At 50.3% G+C, this 18,008-nt stretch overlaps 2 protein-coding genes across 2 annotated transcripts; both read left to right on the forward strand.

Annotated features, from left to right (window-relative positions):
• Positions 1 to 4,712: 4,712 nt before the first annotated feature.
• CALR (calreticulin) lies at positions 4,713 to 8,958 on the forward strand. Its single transcript, XM_066271930.1, has 9 exons — positions 4,713 to 4,884; positions 5,253 to 5,354; positions 5,545 to 5,748; positions 6,174 to 6,268; positions 6,357 to 6,566; positions 6,650 to 6,763; positions 6,849 to 6,992; positions 8,018 to 8,110; positions 8,196 to 8,958. Exons 1-9 carry the CDS (start codon positions 4,794 to 4,796, stop codon positions 8,391 to 8,393), a joined length of 1,251 nt encoding a protein of 416 aa, XP_066128027.1. The 5' UTR covers positions 4,713 to 4,793; the 3' UTR covers positions 8,394 to 8,958.
• A 2,875-nt stretch (positions 8,959 to 11,833) lies between these two features.
• On the forward strand, positions 11,834 to 17,177 carry RAD23A (RAD23 homolog A, nucleotide excision repair protein). Its single transcript, XM_066271945.1, has 9 exons — positions 11,834 to 12,019; positions 13,366 to 13,527; positions 13,696 to 13,877; positions 14,021 to 14,076; positions 14,210 to 14,337; positions 14,589 to 14,667; positions 14,794 to 14,927; positions 16,672 to 16,836; positions 16,919 to 17,177. The coding sequence occupies exons 1-9, from the start codon at positions 11,948 to 11,950 to the stop codon at positions 17,030 to 17,032; spliced, it is 1,092 nt and encodes a 363-aa protein (XP_066128042.1). The 5' UTR covers positions 11,834 to 11,947; the 3' UTR covers positions 17,033 to 17,177.
• The last annotated feature ends 831 nt before the right edge of the window (positions 17,178 to 18,008 follow it).

Consider the following 18,008-nt stretch of genomic DNA (forward strand, 5'->3'; position numbering starts at 1 on the left):
AGCATTTCAGGTCAGCTTTCTATTCACTGCGCAGTCACAAGCCAGGCTTATCTCAACAACTTTTAAATTTTCTTTTTTTTTCTAGATTTTTAAATTATTTTAAAATTTTAATTTAGAGAGTAGAGAGAGAAAGAGAGAGAGAAGGGTGGAGGGAGGAGCAGGAAGCATCAACTCCTATATGTACCTTGACCAGGCAAGGCCAGGGCTTAGAACTGGCGACCTCAGCATTCCAGGTCAATGCTTTATGCACCACCACAGGTCAAACAACTACTTTTAAATTTTCCAAGGGAGGCTGGGTAGAGATCATCTCCAATTATAGAGGGGAGAGGGATTTGCCTAATGATAGTTCTAGTCCAAACAGCAGCTAATCTGTATGGGCATCCATCTGTGTGCCCAGCCCAGTGTTAAGTGCTTCAGGTGTGTTACTTCATTTCTTCCAAAACTTTATCATGTAGATACTGATATAATCCCCATTTCACAGGTGCAAAAACTGAGGTTCAGAGGGTGCTACGAGTTGCACATAGTTCTACAAGGAGCTGGTAGAGATGGAATCAGAAATTCTAAACATCCCAGATCCCATCTAACCCCTCCTGTGTGTTCTGATTAGATCAATGTCAGGGCAATGATGCATGGTCTATAGATATGTAATGTGAGACACAAATGTAATTTAAAATTTTCTAGTAGCAACGTTAAAAGCAAAATGAGTGATGGCCCATGGTGGTGCAATAGATAAAGCATTAAATTGGAATAGTAAGGTCACCAGGGCTTGCCAGATCAAAACCCTGGGCTTGCCAGATCAAGGCACATACAGGAAGTAAATACAAGAAGTTGATGCTTCCCACTTCTCCCCCCCCACACACACACTACTCTCTCTAAAAACCAATCAATAAATAAAATTTATTTTTAAAAATGTGTGGGACCTATTCAGTTGGCTCAGTAGATAGAGTGTTAGCCCTGTGTATGGACGTCCCAGGTTAGATTCCCAGTCAGCGCACACAAGAGAAGCGACCCTCTGCTTCTCTTCCTTTCTCTCTCCCCCTTTTCTCCCTCTTCCTCTCTTGCAGCCAGTAGCTCGACTGGTTAGAGTGTTGGCCCCAGAGACTGAGGATAGCTCAGTTGGTCTGACTGCATCAGGCTCATGTGCTAAAAATAGCTCGGTTGCTTGAGCCCCAGACAGGGGCTGCCAATTGGATCCAATCAGGGTGCATGTGAGAATCTGTCTCACTAATTCCCCTCCTCTTAGTTAAAAAAAAGTTATGGTGGGTGAAGTTGATTTGAAGAATTTATCAAATCTGGTATGTCCATTTATCTTTTTTTTTAAGATTTTATTCTATGCTTACTTTTTAATTTATTCATTCATTTTAGAGAGGAGAGGGAGAGACAGAGAGTGAGAAAGAGAGAGAAGGGGGGAGGAGCTGGAAGCATCAACTCCCATATGTGCCTTGACCAGGCAAGCCCAGAGTTTCGAACCGGCGACCTCAGCATTTCTAGGTTGACGCTTTATCCCACTGCGCCACCACAGGTCAGGCCCATTTATCTCTTAAACAATATAACATTACTAATGAAATACTTTACATTATTTTTTTCCACACTAAGCCTTGAAAATCTGATGTGTGTTTTACACTTGCATTACATTTCATTGAGGACCAGGTACATTTAAAATGGTCTAGTCACATGTGGCCAGCGGAGACTATTAAACAGCACAAGTATATTCTAATCCCAGACCTGCCATTTATGTCACTCAGTCAAACCTCTTAGTCTTTCTTTTCTTTTTTTTTTTTTTTGTTTGTTTTTGTGACAGAGACAGAGAGAGAGAGACAGAGAGAGGGACAGACAAACAGGAAAGGAGAGAGATGAGAAGCATCAATTCTTCCTTGCGGCACCTTAGTTGTTCATAGACAGGGACGGAGAGATGAGAAGCATCAATCATCAGTTTTTCATTGCGCATTGCGACTTCTTAGTTGTTCATTGATTGCTTTCTCACATGTGCCTTGACCGTGGGCCTTCAGCAGACCGAGTAACCCCTTGCTGGAGCCAGCGACCTTGGGTCCAAGCTGGTGAGCTTTTTGCTCAAACCAGATGAGCCCGGGTTCAAGCTGGCGACCTCGGGGTCTTGAACCTGGGTCCTCAGCATCCCAGTCCAATGCTCTATCCACTGCGCCACCGCCTGGTCAGGCTGGGGCCATGCTTTTTTTTTTTTTTTAAAGACTCTGAAGTTTTTCAGACTTAGCTTCTTAAATTTAAATTTTTTATTTATTTATTTTTAGAGAGGAGAGAGAGACAGAGAGAGAGAAGGGGGGAGGAGCTGGAAGCATCAACTCCCATATGTGCCTTGACCAGGCTAGCCCAGGGCTTTGAACCGGCAACCTCAGCGTTTCCAGGTTGACGCTTTACCCGCTGCGCCACCACAGGTCAGGCGGGCCATGCTTTTAATACAGGTATTTTCAGCATCTGAGGCAGAGGCTCCACTGTGCACAGGGCCAATGTGCTCGAACCAATTGAGCCATGGCTGCAGGAGAAGAGAGGGGGAGGGAGGAGGAGAAGCAGATGTTCGCTTCTCCTGTGCACTCTGACGGGAAATTGAACCCAGGACATCCACATGCCAGGCCAATGCTCTACCACTGAGCCAATCAGTCAGGGCCTCTTCCTCTTATTATTATTATTTTATTATTTTTTTATTTTTCTGAAGCTGGAAATGGGGAGAGACAGTCAGACAGACTGCTGCATGCGCCCGACCGGGATCCGCCTGGCACGCCCACCAGGGGGCGATGCTCTGCCCCTCTGGGGCGTCGCTCTGTCGCGACCAGAGCCACTCCAGCGCCTTGGGCAGAGGCCAAGGAGCCATCCCCAGCGTCCAGGCCATCTTTGCTCCAATGGAGCCTCAGCTGTGGGAGGGGAAGAGAGAGACAGAGAGGAAGGAGAGGGGGAGGGGTGGAGAAGCAGATGGGCGCTTCTCCTGTGTGCCCTGGCCGGGAATCGAACCCTGGACTTCTGCACGCCAGGCCGACGCTCTACCACTGAGCCAACTGGCCAGGGCTCTTCCTCTTATTAAAAAAAAATTATTGATTGATTTGAGAGAGAGATAGAAAGAGATCTGTTCCTGTATGTGCCCTAACCAAGGATAGAACCTGTAACCTTGGCATATGGGGAACGCACCTGAACTGTCAAGCCAGGGCTCAAGTAGGTTTTAAGCCTGTGCTGTGCCAGGTACTGTAGGAGACACTTGGGGATGGTGAAGTGAACAAGACAAGCACCAGTGTTTACCCTCAGATAGGAAGCACCAAACCCATGTGTCCCTGACACTTGGTGGAAGGGAGGGAAGACAAGAGGGTCAGTTGTAGGCCTGGAGTGTTCACTCCAGACTTTGGCTCCTCCTAAGGGTGGACAGATTGGGCCATACTGCATGCTGCCTGGGGTACGGAGCAGACTCCCAACTTCTCCAAAACACTTCGTTCCTCCCTTTTCTCAGTCCTCACAACTAGTAGGAAAGCCCTTCCCACCCCTTTGCCATAATTCCCCAGCTTCTTCCATTCCATGATCCCAGATCCAGGGCCCCTTTGTTCAAAGTTTGGGAACCTCCAGCCTTCCTTCCTCCTTCCTGAAGATTGGAGGCAGGGTGCTGGTGTCTCCAACACCCTCAATCACATGACTCTGGCTTCAGAAGACTTTTAGATTTAGGGGTCCCACCCCTCTCCCTCAGACCTTATCTTTTCTGCCATCTGTCTCTTTTTGCCTCCCCAAGGAACGCCCTGTCCTCTTGTCTTTAGCCGTTTAATTGCAAAAGCCAGGCGGTTTGTGGAAGACCACAAAGCAGCGACCCCTTTCATTTAATGGCTAGGGGGCGGGTAAGGGGAGAAGAGGAGGGAGGGGCAGAGGGATGGAGGGCGAAGTGGTAAAGGAGAGGCAGGCTGCCACTAGGCCCGGTACAACCCTACCCGGCCCTAGGAATCACAGCCTATAGTCACATTTTCGAGCCTTCCGGGTTTCCTTCCCACTGTCCTAGGATATTTTCAAAAGCTTTGAAAGCACTTCTTCCCGACAGCAGGGTTGCTCCTCTTCGCCTCTCAGGCGCTCCTGTGACTTTAGAGATGCTAAATTGCCCCAGGTTACACAGCAGTAGTCAGCCAGTCTGTCAGTTACTAGAGACCGCACGGTGGAGAGAGCTAGCACTCTCTCTGCTGGCCTGCATGACTGTGGCGGGTTAAGTGTGTAGTGAAGCCTCAGAGCCCAATCCTGGTGCCCTCCGCCTCATCCTGGGGGGACAAGGGGTGGGGATAAAGGGGGTGGGAGAGAGAGACAGCACATCGGTAGTGAGAGTTCCCCAAATGTAGAGGATGGCCGGAGGGGAGGCTGAGAAAGAGGTCCTAATCCTACGGGGTGACACCTGCGAACGCGCGGCTTCTTTAAACGCCCAGATCCGGAGCCACACGCGCGGGCGAAGGCGGGGTTGGGCTGGGGCTAGTGTCCCTAACCCACCGGTGGGCGTCCCCCACAACGCGTGGTCGACCCTCATTGGCCAGTGATGCAGCCAATAGAAATCGGCCATCTGGGAACCCAGCGTTCCGAGGCACAGCCTAAAATGCTGAGCTGAGAAGGGCCCAATGGAAATTAAGGATAGTGGCTACTGACCAATGAAAAGGCATGACAGGCGGGCTAAGAGGTAGGGCCAGGTTGGGTTGAGGGGCGGTCAGGTATAAAAGAGTACGGGCCGCGACAGCGTCAGTCCCTGCTGCAGAGTCGCTGTTGGGGAAGCGAGTTAAAGGGCTTGTGCGCCGCCGCCCCCTCGGCCAGCCATGCTGCTACCCGTTCCGCTGCTGCTCGGCCTTCTTGGCCTGGCTGCCGCTGAACCCGTCATCTACTTCAAGGAGCAGTTTCTGGACGGAGGTAACGCCTGGCCTCGCCTCGAGGCCGCCCCGACGACGCGACCGGTCCCCCACCCCAGATATCCGTCGTCGCCTGTAATTAGTGCAGTGGCCCCGGAGATTAGAGCCGCAAGCGAACCTTCTTTCCGCGTCCCTGGGGAGCATGGAGGGTGCAGTGGCCTCCCGCAGCGGGAGTTAGGGTTCGTCCGAGGATATCTTAAGTCACCGGAGGTGTCAAACTAGAGGTTGTGATAGGGGCACTCTGGGGATTTCCTTCCTTGCTTGCAGCAGTGTGTGGCTCCTGGCAGATGTATTTGGGCGGCCGCGGGAGTCGGGGGGATTGGGGAGGGATCAGCACTGCCGCACTGACCTGCCCCTCTGATCCCGTAGACGGGTGGACCAACCGCTGGGTGGAATCCAAACACAAGTCGGATTTTGGCAAATTTGTTCTCAGTGCCGGCAAGTTCTATGGTGACCTGGGCAAAGATAAAGGTAAGACCCCGGGACTTGGGTGCTCAGGTCCAGGAGGACTTCCTGGAGGAACCCTTAGTCACTGATAGCCTGGGCATCCCCGGGAGCAGGGCAGGCAGAGGAAGGGGAGTGGTTGTCCGTATCTTTTTTTTTTTTTTTTAGGAACTTGGGGGATTGGGGCAGCTATGACCTCACCACTATTCTCTGCTAGGGCTGCAGACAAGCCAGGATGCCCGCTTTTACGCCCTGTCGGCCAGATTTGAGCCTTTCAGCAACAAGGACCAGACGTTGGTGGTGCAGTTCACTGTGAAACACGAGCAGAACATTGACTGTGGAGGCGGCTATGTGAAGCTATTTCCAGACAGTTTGGACCAGAAGGACATGCACGGAGACTCCGAGTACAACATCATGTTTGGTAAGGGACCCCTGTCCTGGTGCTGACCTCTGATAAGTGAGAGGAAGATTTAAGACCCATCCATGGGTTCCTTATAGCCCATGAAAGGTGGTCTTGAGAGCCTGGGAAACACATTATCAGGTTTTCCTTTGAAAGGGTAATTGAGGGAGTAGTCACAGTTAGCAAATTATTGCATTGTTATTGTTGGTCTAAGGCTGTTAACTTGTTTGATTTTTATGTAGGTATTTTCTAATACTACAAGTGAGGATACTGATTTCTAGTGCATGGATTTTATTTTTTTCTATGCCCCACTCATTACATTTCAGGAATAGTCAAGGTCCGAGAATTTTTTTTTTTTTTTAGTCTTAAAGCACCTGAACTTAAGAATCAAGTTCTCCTTTTGTAAGGTAGTCTCTGGCCCTTAACTGGACCTGATTCTCACCTAGGCCCTGATATCTGTGGTCCTGGCACCAAGAAAGTTCATGTCATCTTCAACTACAAGGGCAAGAATGTGCTGATCAACAAGGACATCCGCTGCAAGGTGTGCTGGGGGTGGTGATAAATGGCTGTTTGGGTAAGGTCAGAGCCTGGTCTAGTGGATGGAGTCACTCACCTCCTGCCTTCTTCAGGATGATGAATTCACACACCTGTACACATTGATCGTGCGGCCCGATAACACCTATGAGGTGAAAATTGATAATAGTCAAGTGGAATCAGGATCCTTGGAGGATGATTGGGACTTCTTGCCCCCCAAGAAAATAAAGGATCCTGAGGCTTCCAAACCTGAAGACTGGGATGAACGGGCCAAGATTGATGATCCCACAGACTCCAAACCTGAGGTTGGTGTTTGGGCAGGGGCTCCCCACCACAGAGAGGGTGGTGGACCAGATGGGCTGACTCTGAGCTCCTTGTGTACTCTCAGGACTGGGACAAGCCTGAGCACATCCCTGACCCTGATGCTAAAAAGCCTGAAGACTGGGATGAAGAGATGGACGGAGAGTGGGAACCACCAGTGATTCAGAACCCAGAATACAAGGTGGTCCTGGGGCTCTAAGCAGAGTGGGGTGCACATTGGGGAGAATGGAGGCCTCTGCTCACCTTCTGGTTCCTTTCTTCCACAGGGTGAGTGGAAACCCCGCCAGATTGACAACCCAGATTACAAGGGCACTTGGGTCCACCCAGAGATTGACAACCCTGAGTACTCTCCTGATAGCACTATTTATGCCTATGAAAACTTCGCTGTGCTGGGACTAGATCTCTGGCAGGTATGATGTGAAGGGAGCAGGACGATTCCTGAGCAACCTCAAGCGCTCAGGGTCACCCAGGAGGAAAGGGACATGGGTAGGATTTAATCCTAGGCATTGCCCCCAACAACCTAGAAGGTATTAGATAGTCCCATTAAAAAATTAGCTGCTTTGTCTGTTTAGTTCACTGATGTACCCCGTGTGTGTGTGTGTGTGTGTGTGTGTGTGTGTGTGTGAGAGTGAGAGAGAGAGACAGAGGAACAGATAGACAGGAAGGGAGAGAGATGAGAAATAGCAATTCTTCGTTGAAGCTCCTTAGTTGTTCATTGATTGCTTTCTCATATGTGCCTTGACGGGGGGCTACAACAGAGCAACTGACCCCTTGGCTCAAGCCAGTAACTTTTGGGCTCAAGCCGTTGACCATAGGGTCTTGTCTGTGATCCCACAACTCAAACCAGCGACCTTCCATTCAAGCTGGTGAACCTGCATGCAAGCTGGCGACCTTGGGGTTTCAAACCTGGGTCCTCTGTGCCCTGTCCTACACTTTAGCCACTGTTCCACCGCTTGGTCAGGTCACTGATGTACCTGCTGTGTCTAGAATCAGGCACATAGTAGGTATTGGGAAAACCTTTGCACAAGGGGGTTAGACCCCATTATACAGATGAAGAAATTGAGGTACAGAGAAATTAGCAGCCCAAGGTCACATAGGCAAGAAATGGCAGAGCTGGGGTTTGAACCCAGTCTGTTTTTTTATTTTTATTTTTTTTAACTTTATTTTAGAGAAAAGGGAGAGAGAGAGAGAGAGAAGGAGCAGGAAGTATCAACTCCCATATGTGCCTTGACCAGGCAAGCCCAGGGTTTCGAACCGGCGACCTCAGCATTTCAGGTCTATGCTTTATCTGCTGCGCCACCACAGGTCAGGCCAGTCAGTCTGTTTTTTAACTGTGTGTTAGGCTGTAACATTATGTAGTGATTAAGGAAACCAAGGTCAGAGCCATAGGGTGTCCTCTCTGACCATCCTTCCATTCACCTTCCCTCCACCTCAGGTCAAGTCTGGCACCATCTTTGACAACTTCCTCATCACCAACAATGAAGCATATGCCGAAGAGTTTGGCAATGAGACATGGGGTGTCACAAAGGTAGGACCAGGGACCAGACCTGGGCTGTGGGGGCGGGTAGGGCTGGCATGTGGGGGCCAGGCCTGAGTGTGTGGTCTGCATGCAGGCAGCAGAAAAACAAATGAAGCACAAGCAGGACGAGGAGCAGAGGCTGAAGGAGGAGGAGGAGGACAAGAAACGCAAGGAGGAGGAAGAAGCAGACAAGGATGATGAAGATGACAAAGATGAAGATGAGGAGGAGGAGGATGATAAGGAAGAGGAGGAAGAAGATGCTGCCGCTGGCCAAGCCAAGGATGAGCTGTAAGAGCTGTGCCACTGCTTCCAGGGCTGGACTGAGGCCTGAGCGCTCCTGCCGTTGAGCCGGCCGCGCCAAATAATGTCTCTATGAGACTGGAGAACTTTCCTTTTTTTCCAGGCAGGTTCCAGTTTGGGGTGGATTTTAGTATTGTTCCCCTGCCCTTGTTTTGTTTTTTTTTTCCATTTGTGTTTTGTCTCTGATTTTCCTTTGGTCCTCATCTTTCTTGACAACTTTGCCTTCCTCTGTCCTGTCTCCCCAGAACCCTTAGTTTTTCCTCCAACCTGGGGGGATGGGGGAGTGGAGAAGCCCCAAGCCCAAGATTCCATCTGTTCTCCTTCCTGGAGCCCAGAGGGGGGCAGGAGGGAGGATGGTGTCCCGAGCCCCCCAGCACTGAGGAAGAATGGGGTTCCTAGGGCCAGAGCTCTGACACCCCCATCCCCTCCTTCCTCCCCTCCTCCCTTGTTGCCAGGACTGGGCCACTTCTGGTTGGGTCAGTGGGTTCCAGCTCAGCTTACACTGAGAATGTAATAACTACAAACAAAATTTCTATTAAATTAAGTTTTGTGTCTTCCTCCTTTGTTTCATTCTGGGGGAAGCCGGACATCAGGAAACCAAAGGTGGCCATTTTTTAGGGTGTGGCTCCAGTATACTCATTTTTCAGTCACTAAAACATCAGCTGAATGTCCCATAGGTTACAGGGACCTTTGTTTACCCCACGAAGCATTGGGAGAAGAGGAATTAAGTGCTATTAGAAATACAGAAATACTTCAGGTATTAAATTACTGAGTTCTTGCATCAAACTGGTAGTTTTGGTTCTATTATCGGTTAAGTTTGAGGAGACAGATCCAGAATAGAATAAGAGGTGGGGCAGAGATTTAAACTCACAACTTAGACACTTTCTCATTTCCTCTATTTTACAAATCTGTATGCACTTACCTATTATGGAGCAAGACTACATTTCTTATTTATTCATTTTAGAGAGGGGGGGGAGAGAGAGAGAGAGAGAGAAGGGGGAGGAGCAGGAAGCATCAACTCCCATATGTGCCTTGACCAGGCAAGCCAGGGTTTTGAACCGGCAACCTCAGTGTTTCCAGGTTGATGCTTTATCCACTGCGCCACCACAGGTCAGGCCAGAGCAAGACTACATAGAATAATAAGACAGTAGTAAAAGCTATGGTTCTTACAGTCGCGGTTCAGAGAAGGTATTCATTGCCCAAATTGGGATTTAAACTTTTTGTGTGTGTATGTGACAGAAAAGAGAGAGAGGGACAGACAGGATGGGAGAGAAATGAAGGATTTAAACTATTTGAAGGAAGGAAGTGGCTCCAAAGGGGAGTGCAGAGACTGCATTGGTGCAAAGGTGGTGGCAGAGCAGGGTCTGGGCTCCTAAAGCTGGCCTGCTGGGGTCCACAAAGCTGCCACTGAAGTTTGCAGGTAGTTGGTAAATCCTCAATTGGGTCTGCTCTGGTGAAAGCTTCCAGGCTCAGCACACATAGTAAAGGCAGAAGCAATAAAACCTGGTTATAGTTGAACAGTGAGTGAGTGGTTGAATGGAATGGTGAGAAGAGCAGGATTTTCTTTTTCCCCCAGAGAGACAGGAAGAGAAATGAGAAGCATCAACTCATAGTTGTGGCACTAGTTATTCATAGATTGCTTTCTCGTATATACCTTAACTGGGGGTCCTCCAGCCAAGCCAGTACCTCCTTGCTCCAGCCAGTGACCTGGGGTTATATCTGACCCCATGCTCAAGCCAGCAACCCTATGCTCAAGCTGGTAACCACAGGGTTTTGAACTTGAGTCCTCAGTGTCCCAGGTTGACAGAAGAGCAGGTTTTGAAAGGAGATAATAATACAGGATGGAGGTGTCTCCAAACAATAACTGGAGGATAAACCCACCTTCACCTTAATCCAGTCCTCCAAAACATGCTCTTCATCTTTGGCCAAGCAACCCTTCAAGTCCTTATTCAAGCTTCCATCCTGTGAACTGTGGCTGAGCCTCACCCCTATGGGAAGTCTCCAGGATTGGCATATCCAGGGCAAGTTTATGGAGAGACTCCTGTAATCAAGATATGGCAGCCTTGAAAGAACATCTTCCTTAAATACATATGGGGTCAGATGGGATAGTGGGTTGAGCAAAGTGTTTGGGGAAGGAACAGCAGAGAGGTAGGACACCCAAAATTTGAATGGTAAGATTGGATCATTCCAAAAAAATCCAGCTCTCCCTCAGAAATAAATGAGGCCAAATACACAAAAAAATGGCTCCATGTCCCTGCTTCCACAACCAAATGCATTTTAAAATTTTAATTTAATTGTTGGTGACCTTTCAAGTCATGAATTCTACTTTTGGGGCCTGATGGGATTCCTGTGAGGGTGGCTGGACCGGAATAAAACTCACCTGGAACATGCAAAAAAGATAAAGACACTATGGAGAAATACAAGTCTATAACAAGAACACAATTTCTTTTAAGCAAGAGAGACAGAGATGGGGCAGACAGGAAGGAAGAGAGATGAGAAGGATCAGTTCTTCATTGCAGCACCCTAGTTACTCATTTATTGCTTCCTTATATGTGCCTTGACTGGGGGGCTCCTACAGAGCTAGTGACCCTTTGCTCAAGCCAGCTCCCTATCCTGTGTGCAAAGTAAGCAACCTCAGGGCCTGGTATCTGGGTTCTCTGCATCCCAGGCCAATGCTCCATCCTCTGGACCACGCCTGGTCAGGCAAAAATTTATCAATGTTGGCCCTGGCCGGTTGGCTCAGCGGTAGAACGTCGGCCTAGCGTGCGGAGGACCCGGGTTCGATTCCCGGCCAGGGCACACAGGAGAAGCGCCCATTTGCTTCTCCACCCCTCCACCGCGCCTTCCTCTCTGTCTCTCTCTTCCCCTACGGCAGCCAAGGCTCCATTGGAGCAAAGATAGCCCGGGCGCTGGGGATGGTTCTGTGGCCTCTGCCTCAGGCGCTAGAGTGGCTCTGGTCGCAACATGGCGACGCCCAGGATGGGCAGAGCATCGCCCCCTGGTGGGCAGAGCGTTGCCCCTGGTGGGCGTGCGGGGTGAATCCCTGTCGGGCGCATGCAGGAGTCTGTCTGCCTCTCCCTGTTTCCAGCTTCAGAAAAATGCAAAAAAAAAAACAATGAAAATTTATCAATGTTATAAGAAATGAAACAAAGGTGAAAGTAGGGACGTCAGAGCCATCTTGTGGCCACATGACATCACTGCTAATGAGCATGGCGTCACTATTAGGAAGCCACGTGATGAGTGTGCGTAAGGAGCGAGAATCACCCTCCTCTCCTGCGGCGCAGAGTTTAGTGTGCGCATGCCTGGTCCGAGGCGGGCCTCTCCTACGCATGCCCACGAAGGCCCGGGGTGGATGGAGGTGGAGGTTGGAGGGGGGGTTATGGACCGGGAAGAGCGCGCGCAGGTCACGCGTTTCTGTTAGTCGGCGCGCGCAGCGCCTGCCCCGGAAGCGGTAGGCAAGCGGTGCGGCTGGGCGCTAAGATGGCGGCGGCGTGAGTTGCATGTTGTGTGAGGATTCTGGGGCCGCTGTGTCGCTCCGGTCCTGCCATGGCCGTCACCATTACGCTCAAAACGCTGCAGCAGCAGACCTTTAAGATCCGCATGGATCCTGATGAGACGGTGCGAGCCAGCCTGGAGCCCGGATGGAGTGACGGGTTTCGGGGGTGGGGGCTGGGAGGCAGGGATCCCGGAGGGAGGGGCAGGGAGATGGCGTGGTTTGGACCCGCCTCACCGCTCCCAACTTCCCTGACTTTCCTGGACCACGCTCCCTCCCTACCCGCGGATGGTCTGTAGTCTAGCTCCTTGCGGCACCGGCGGCGCTCCCGGGCCGGTCTCCAGACGACCCCCCCCCCCCCCCCCCCCCCGCCGCCGGGCGCCTGCCAGGCCCCGGCTCTAATGTCAGTGTTCTCGCGGGTTGCGGGAGATAGGCTCGGATACCCGGCTGGGTTGCGCTCTCCGGGACGGGTGCTCTGAGTTCTCAGCTTTCCAGTGTCTCCTCGGGATGTTGCTGGCCAGTCGGGGAATAGTGGCCAAGAAATGCTGATGATGGCAACAACGATGATGATGATAATAAACGGTCTGAGTTTCAGTGGTCCGTGTTTGTTGGCCGTTTATTCTTTGCTAGTCTATGAACTTTCACTGTTACTATTTTAGTTTGTTATTTGGGGACTGTGACTCCACTTTACAGATGTGGAAACTTCGGGACAAAGAACTTTGCCACAGTCACAGCAAGTAATGGCAGAGCTAGGATTCAATTTCTGTTCTGCCTTTTGTCAGAGCCTAAGGTCTAAGCGTTATTCTGCTTTTATTATTTTTTTTTGTTATCTGAAAAGAGAATTTAGGATCTAACAAACATATGGAATGTTTGTGTATTTGGTACTTTTTTCACAACGACTTTGTGAAGGAGACACTGACATCCACTTTTTGTAGAAAAGGAAACACTTTGTTTTTTTTTAACCTGTTCAGCTTTTAGATTTTGGGGAACTTCCTTAACCTCACTGTGCCTCTATTTCTTAAGTATGAAATGAGGCTAATAGTATCTATTTCATACAGTTATTGTGAGGCTCTAAAAATGTGGTACACGTACATTTAAAAAGCCCTATTAACTTAGATGCTGTCAGTAAAAACTGACCACTGCCTGCAGTGTGGAATGTGGAACCCTCCTATCTTCCCTAGATTGTTTTATTTTTCATCATACTTTATACCTTCTGAAATATGTATTTTATTTTTCATTTTCTCCACATGAGTGTCATCTCCATGAGAACAGGGACTTGTGTTTTGTTCTCTGTTGTGTTCACTGCCAGAAACAGCACCTGTAGAATGTTGGGATAATCAAATGAACGCAAATCTAGCAGGCTGGACTATGAAGTTTAGTGTCTTTGTCATCAGGGCTTTTATCCTCTTTCCCTCCAAACCAGAAGGAAGAGAGAATCTTGGGGTTTGCAGTGACTATCTGTTTCTTCCAGGTGAAGGTACTAAAGGAAAAGATAGAAGCTGAAAAGGGCCATGATGCCTTCCCTGTGGCTGGGCAGAAACTCATCTATGCTGGCAAGATCCTGAGCGATGATGTCCCCATCAGGGACTATCGCATAGATGAGAAGAACTTTGTGGTTGTCATGGTAACCAAGGTGGGTGATGTGTGCTGGTTGCAAGGATTACATGGATTAGCTGGGGAGCTGGCAAGAGGCTGTGTGTCCATCAAAGATTAGCTGTGAATAGGGTGGGGCCAAGATGTGGCTGGATGTTGAGGCTTGATAGGAATACTGATGCCTGCTCCCTTTTTCTGGCTGTGACAGGCCAAAAACAGCACAGGCACCTCAGTACCCCCAGAGGCTTCATCTACTGCTGCCCCTGAGTCCTCCACATCCTTCCGACTGGCCCCTGCCTCAGGCATGTCCCATCCCCCACCTACTGTCAGAGAAGACAAGAGCCCATCGGAGGAATCAGCCCCCACAACATCCCCGGAGTCTGTGTCAGGGTAAGGCAGGGAGGGAGCAGCAGCCCCAGCTTGGGCCTTGTCTTCGCAGCACAATTCAGTGTCCACATATGTGGTCTTACACACCCGGGGGGAGGGTTAGCAGCCAGAAGCCAGGGTCCGATTTCTCTCTCTTGAATTTGCAGCTCTGTTCCTTCTTCAGGTAGCCGCGGGAGAGAGGAAGACGCAGCCTCCACGCTAGGTGGGTGAGCAGTCCCTGGGACAGAAGTAACGGGGTGTCCCAGCTATCAGCTCTGCCTTGTGTGGGTTTGGGAGGGTCTGGGAGCTGCCCTTCCCTCTTCCTGGTGACCCAGACCTTGCTGCTCCCTCCACAGTGACTGGCTCTGAATATGAGACAATGCTGACGGAGATCATGTCCATGGGTTATGAGCGGGAACGGGTTGTGGCCGCCCTGAGAGCCAGCTACAACAACCCCCACCGAGCCGTGGAGTATCTACTCACGGTGAGGTGGGGGTGCTGCCTCCTGGGGAGGCTTCCAGGGAGTACATGGGCCTCAGTGCCATGATGGGTGGTCAGGGAGGCAGAACCAGCCCCCAAAAGCTTTTAGATTGTGGTTTCAGCCAGAAGATGCTTTCTTCAGAAAGCTGGACGTAAGCAGAGGGGTGGGCCTCACCTGTCTCCTGCCGGGGCTGAGCATACAGGAGGGAGGCAGTGGGGGGTCTGTGCGTTAGAACTAAATAGTACCCCTGATAGGGGATTCCTGGGAGTCCCGAGCCAGAACACAGTTCTGTCCAGGAGAGCCAGGTGTCGGAACAGCCAACCACAGAAGCAGGTGAGTAAGTTGGGAGGTGTGCATGTGGGTTATCTGCAGTCAGGGCATCTTACGCCCCCCCCTCCTCAATCCCCATGCTTCTGGGATCCCAGCCTGGGGTCTGACTGCATACCTCTTTCTTACCAGTGGGAGAGAACCCCCTGGAGTTTCTGCGTGACCAGCCCCAATTCCAGAACATGCGGCAAGTGATTCAGCAGAACCCAGCGCTGCTGCCTGCCCTTCTTCAGCAGCTGGGCCAGGAGAACCCTCAGCTTCTGCAGGTGTGGCCCTGGGGCTTGGAGAGAGCCAGTGCAGCCAATACCTCCCCTTCCCTGTGCGAACTACAGTCCAAAAGTGCAAGCCTGGCCCACCACTCTATGTAGGTGCTCCTCTATACTTGGAAAACTGGACTAACAGCAGTTACCTGCTGCTGCTTGATTACCTACATTGTTTTATGTAGTCTTCCCAGTCACCCTATGAGGGTGTGAGTGCTTTCATCAGTGCTGTCATGGAAGAAGACACCAGAGGCTTGGAGCAGTCAGGCAGCTGGTGGAGTGTGTCTGCCTCCAGCTTCTAGGTCCTGTCCTCTGCCTTCTGGGTCTTGTAGTTCTGCCTATGTCTTGGCTCTGCAGACAGCTGGTTCTTCATACATGTCATGTCAATAGGGTTGCATTGCAGCACCCAGGACCGCTGTGCCCCATTTGGCCCTGGGTCCTCCATGGTTCAGAACCAGTCCCCTGCTGCTTCTCCCTTCACTTCTGTCTTATGTTGGCTCCTCCTGCTCATGTCCTTTAGATGTTGGAGAGCCCAGGCTGCACACCTATTCTTTATCTGCACTCAGCCCTCCCCATGTATCCTGGGGCCTTCAATTTGTGGTAACCTCCAAATCTATGTAACCAGCCCATCCTCTGAATGCCACACTCTTCTATGTCTGACTTGATGCCTCCATGAAAATGCTTTCCAGATGTCTAAGGTTTCTGAACAGACCGGAATGCTATCTCTCTGTCCCTGTAAGGGCCAGATGGGGGTTGCTTGAGGCCCCCCCCCCCCGTGGTCATCTGTCACCTGTCACCTGTCATGTCTGCTCTAGTTCCAGAACATCTGTCTGCCCAGCCCTGCACTCTGCCTCCATGTTGATACCTCACTTCCCACCAGGTTGCCTGGCAGCCAGGCCTCTATTTCTGCACAACCCTCATGTTCCATTCTCTACCAGGAACCAGAGTCCTAAAAAAGCAGTTTCTTCATTGATGTAAAAATTGTCAGGCATACATAAAAGTAGAGAGTTGTATCAGAACCCCCAGATAGGCAACATTCAGATGAATTATATTTTATTTATTGATTTTTTAATTGATTTTTAGAGAGAGGGGAGAGAGAGAGAAGGGGGAGGAGCAGGAAGCATCAACTCCCATATGTGCCTTGACCAGGCAAGCCCAGGGTTTCAAACCGGCAACCTCAGTGTTCCAGGTCGACGCTTTATCCCACTGCGCCACCACAGGTCAGGCCAGATGAATTATATTTTAAAAAGGTATAGACTTACCCATCACCACTGTGGTGTTCCATCACACTAGAATGAAATAGAAGAAAACAGGTCTGGTTCTTGCTTTCCTCTGATTGCATTTTCTGTTTCTTCCCTCTCCTCTTTCTAGTTTACTTGGTTTTGCCACATGAATCTCGTCTGGAAATACATCCTTACCCCCCAGCCTTTCTACTTGCCATTTGTGCCACAGGGAGGAAACTTCCCTGTGGCTTACGGTGGCTTTTCTAGCCCAGTGTCTGCCCTACTGTATGCCAGGCCGTGTATTTACAATGTAAATAATTATCCATTTATTTGTTTATGGCCTGTCTCACCACCCTGGAACATCTGCTTCACCAGGGCAAGGGTCTGGTCACCTGTGTTGCTATTTGTCCAGAATAGGTACCACCAAGTTAATGAATGAATGAATGAAAAGGCAAGGGTTGTGATAGGCACATGGGAAGGTGGACTAAGGGCGGTAGGTCACCATCCCTGCCCTCTTTCTCCCACAGCAAATAAGCCGACACCAGGAACAGTTCATCCAAATGCTGAATGAGCCTCCTGGGGAACTGGCAGACATCTCTGACGTTGAGGGTGAAGTGGGTGCCATAGGCGAAGAGGCCCCACAGATGAACTACATCCAGGTGACGCCACAGGAGAAGGAAGCTATAGAGAGGGTAAGAGGAGGCCTGGCTGAGATGCGACCCTACTGGTGGGCAGGCTACCATCCCCTGCTTATACCTGCCCATCTTCCCACAGTTGAAGGCCTTGGGCTTTCCAGAGAGCCTGGTGATCCAGGCCTACTTCGCCTGTGAAAAAAATGAGAACTTGGCTGCCAACTTCCTCCTGAGTCAGAACTTTGATGATGAGTGATACCAGGTGGCCAGGCTGCCTACTGCCCCCACCCTACCCTCTAAACAAGTTTTATAAAAGAAAAAAAAATATATATATATATATCCATGTTTATTTAAGAAGTGGAAAAAAAGTCAAAAACCTTAAAATAAAATTTAAAAAATTTCCCACCCTCCTGAAGTGGCTTCCATTCCCATTTTGGCCTGAGAAGACCTGGGCCAGACAGCTGTCCCTTCATCCCCCGCCCCAACCCAGCCTGCTCCAAGGAACTGGCAGGACTGGAGGCGACAGATGGGCTCCTCTTGGCCTCTGTCCCAGCTCCCTGCAGCCAGATGGAGAGGTGGTTGCTTGCTTCCTCATCCTCCAAAGACACCCCTAAGACTTTTCTACCCTGCCAGGGTGAGGGGAAGCTGGAGCCCCAAATTTTGATCCTCCATTGGAATGGCCCAAATCTTCCCATCTCAGGTGAGCGCAGTTTGGTCTTGGCCTCCAGCTTGTTTCCCTTCACTGGGGAGGAGGTGGCCAGGCTTCAGTCTGTGGAAGGGGTAACATCAGAGCTGCTCCGGAGGTCAAGACTACCCCCCCACCTCAGAATAGAACTTTTGTCTTTGAAGTGAATAAAGTTTTAAAAGCCCATCATGTGGTCTGCCTGCTGGGGCTTCCCACTCCAGCTCCTCTAGCTCTGAGGACTAGTTGGGCACAGGTGATATGGAAATGCTAAGGGGCAAAGAGGTCTATCAGTCTCTGCAGACTGGGGCTTCCAGTGTATCCTTCCCCCTCATAAACTGTCTCATTCCCCTGCAGTGGGCCCCAGCCCCAGCTTGGTCTTGGAAGGAGTGCTCTGCACCCTCTCCATAATCACCAGTCTGTTTTGGCTACACTTACCCCTGGTAATTGCTGGAGATTAATGTTGGTAAACAGAAGCCGCCTTCTCTTCTGCCATCTGCTCCTCCATTATTTCCCCATCACATGCCCCCATTCTCTCCTGAAACATGGC

This window comes from Saccopteryx bilineata, chromosome 1 (assembly GCF_036850765.1).
Source record: "Saccopteryx bilineata isolate mSacBil1 chromosome 1, mSacBil1_pri_phased_curated, whole genome shotgun sequence".
Classification (NCBI taxonomy): Eukaryota; Metazoa; Chordata; class Mammalia; order Chiroptera; family Emballonuridae; genus Saccopteryx; species Saccopteryx bilineata.

Coding starts and splice junctions, on each gene's coding strand:
- CALR (XM_066271930.1), top strand. CDS start 4,794: ATGCTGCTACCCGTTCCGCTGCTGCTCGGCCTTCTTGGCCTGGCTGCC. Junction 6,567..6,649: donor CCACAGACTCCAAACCTGAG/GTTGGTGTTTGG, acceptor GTGTACTCTCAG/GACTGGGACAAGCCTGAGCA. Junction 8,111..8,195: donor AGACATGGGGTGTCACAAAG/GTAGGACCAGGG, acceptor GTCTGCATGCAG/GCAGCAGAAAAACAAATGAA.
- RAD23A (XM_066271945.1), top strand. CDS start 11,948: ATGGCCGTCACCATTACGCTCAAAACGCTGCAGCAGCAGACCTTTAAG. Junction 14,668..14,793: donor ACAGCCAACCACAGAAGCAG/GTGAGTAAGTTG, acceptor CTTTCTTACCAG/TGGGAGAGAACCCCCTGGAG. Junction 16,837..16,918: donor AGAAGGAAGCTATAGAGAGG/GTAAGAGGAGGC, acceptor ATCTTCCCACAG/TTGAAGGCCTTGGGCTTTCC.